Here is a 2,091-nt window from a genome sequence, read left to right as displayed (position 1 = left end):
CTGTATCTATTTAAAAAAACATCAAAGCAAAACCAGCTTTATTTTAATTTATTTAAAGTGCCTCCAGATATTCAGTCAAAACAACTTACAAACATCATAATGACACAATGGAACAAACACAGAAAACACAACTTTGCAACATTAAAAATTGCACAAACAATATTGTAAGTGAAAATATAAACATAAAATGAAAGTGCAGATTAACCTTTAGACCACTGGTTGGACTTGCAACCTATATTATTTTGTGATTAACATTTACTGTATGTTGTGTGATAACCTTACCTATGATAAGTAATAGTTTCCCTTAGGGAATTCACTGAAATCTGTTGAGCTATTCGCTGTAATACCCTTCTCTTAAGGGTAATACTCTTCAATTCAAGAACCTCTTAAGGGAGGAACAATTTCAGTCAAGAAGGTTTATGAAACTGTCTGCTGGAGGTACCAGTGATAATAAAAAACTGATAATCTCATCAGGTGTGGAAGTGATAGAAACAGCTTTGTGAAGCCTGGTTGCCACATAGCCCTACTGTCAGTCACAGTACTGTATTTCTAAAATAATTTATCTTCGTAGACAGGAGGTCTTTGTTGAACAGCACATCTTGCTACTTGACAGGCAAGGTACCTTCTCCACTCTGGACAGGTAGAGTAAAGGCTGAGTGCTGCTACTCAGATTGACAAAGGAGAAGGAGATGGGGTGGATGTAGCACTTAAATAGGTAAGTGTGATAATATTGCTGGAAAGGAAAGAGGGTGACTGGCGGAAGATAATTAAACACTATAATAGCCAGAATAGAAAGAACAATCTTGAAGGCCTTCTTCTTCATGGGGTGCATCTCATCTTTCCCTGGTCCAGATCGCTTCAGTGCCCACAGGATGGAGATGTTACAGAAGACCATGAACATGAAGGCAGTGAGGATGCCGAAGGTGAATATTTTGTCAAAATTTGGAATTCCACCTATAGCCTTGCCAGTAGCGTAGAGAACAGTAATGGCCATCACCACCACCGACCAGGCTGCTCTGTATTTGTGATCTTTGAGGCCTGTGAAAGTGATGGGATGCAGCACTGCTACATACCGGTCTAAACAGATACAGGAGAGAAACAGGGGACCTCCCATGTCTTTTAAACCATAAGTAAACTGCTGTGCACGCCAGGCATCTTTGTTGTTAAGGAGAAACACATTAACCAGGTCAAGAGGGGCCATACAGCCAAAGAAAGTATCCATAACAGCGAGGTGAAATATGAAGATGTCCGAAGTGGAAGATTCACCTGTTCTTGTCAGCAATAGAGACAGAACCATCACATTGGCTGGTATACCCAGAATGACATTGACTATCTGTATACTTAGCGCAACCAGAATACCAGAGAGCTGCTCTTCACATCCTTCAAATGGAGACCACAGCTTCTCTGTGTTGTTGGACATGTTGTAGTTCAGGGGAAGGTTTGCGTTTGCTTGGAGGACATCCATCGTGGTCTATAGAGAAAAAACACCAGATGGTTTTATTTGAAAATAAATTGATGTAACATGGATGACAGGCTTCAATTTAAATGCAGGAAATAAAAGTAGGATTTCGAGAGGATTGTGTTTCATTTTTGTAAAAAGCCAGTATTGCTTGTTAGTTTCAGAGAAGCATTTTCTGAGTCTAAACAACATAATACTTAATTGTTAATTCACTGATTTTTCCGTGAAGCAAAGTCTAATTTTAAGTCAGCAAAGGCTTTAGTTGCCTTCAGCCAAATCAGTCATGCACACAATCACACTAGGGTCACATTTCTCATAAGCCAATTAACAGTCCTTTGTGGACTGTCAGAGGAAACCCACACAACCATGGGGAGAACATACACACTCCAGGTCTGGAATTGAACCTAGATCCCAGAGCTGTGAAGCAGCAATGCTAACCACTGTTGCTGCTCACCACAGAGTTATATAATATATTTTCTCAGATGTAATCTTTCTGTATGTATTCTTATTTGCGTATCACCAGGTTTTAAAGGCCTCACTAGCAAGTGTTAAAGCTAGTCGAGTCTAGTGTGTACTTCTGTAACTCTAAAAGCGTAGCTGAACAGTTTCTTTACACTTGTATTTTATGTGCA

At 39.6% G+C, this 2,091-nt stretch overlaps 1 protein-coding gene across 1 annotated transcript; it reads right to left on the bottom strand.

Moving 5' to 3' along the window:
• Positions 1–510: 510 nt before the first annotated feature.
• Positions 511–1,465, bottom strand: LOC148647068 (uracil nucleotide/cysteinyl leukotriene receptor-like). Its single transcript, XM_088609127.1, has one exon. It carries the CDS (start codon positions 1,463–1,465, stop codon positions 560–562), a length of 906 nt encoding a protein of 301 aa, XP_088465253.1. The 3' UTR covers positions 511–559.
• Between the last annotated feature and the right edge of the window lie 626 nt (positions 1,466–2,091).

This window comes from Lepisosteus platostomus, chromosome 16, assembly GCF_059453375.1.
Source record: "Lepisosteus platostomus isolate fLepPlt1 chromosome 16, fLepPlt1.hap1, whole genome shotgun sequence".
In the NCBI taxonomy this organism is placed as follows: Eukaryota; Metazoa; Chordata; class Actinopteri; order Semionotiformes; family Lepisosteidae; genus Lepisosteus; species Lepisosteus platostomus.
Note: the sequence above shows the minus strand (reverse complement) of the source record. Positions and strands in the feature narration are given on the sequence as shown.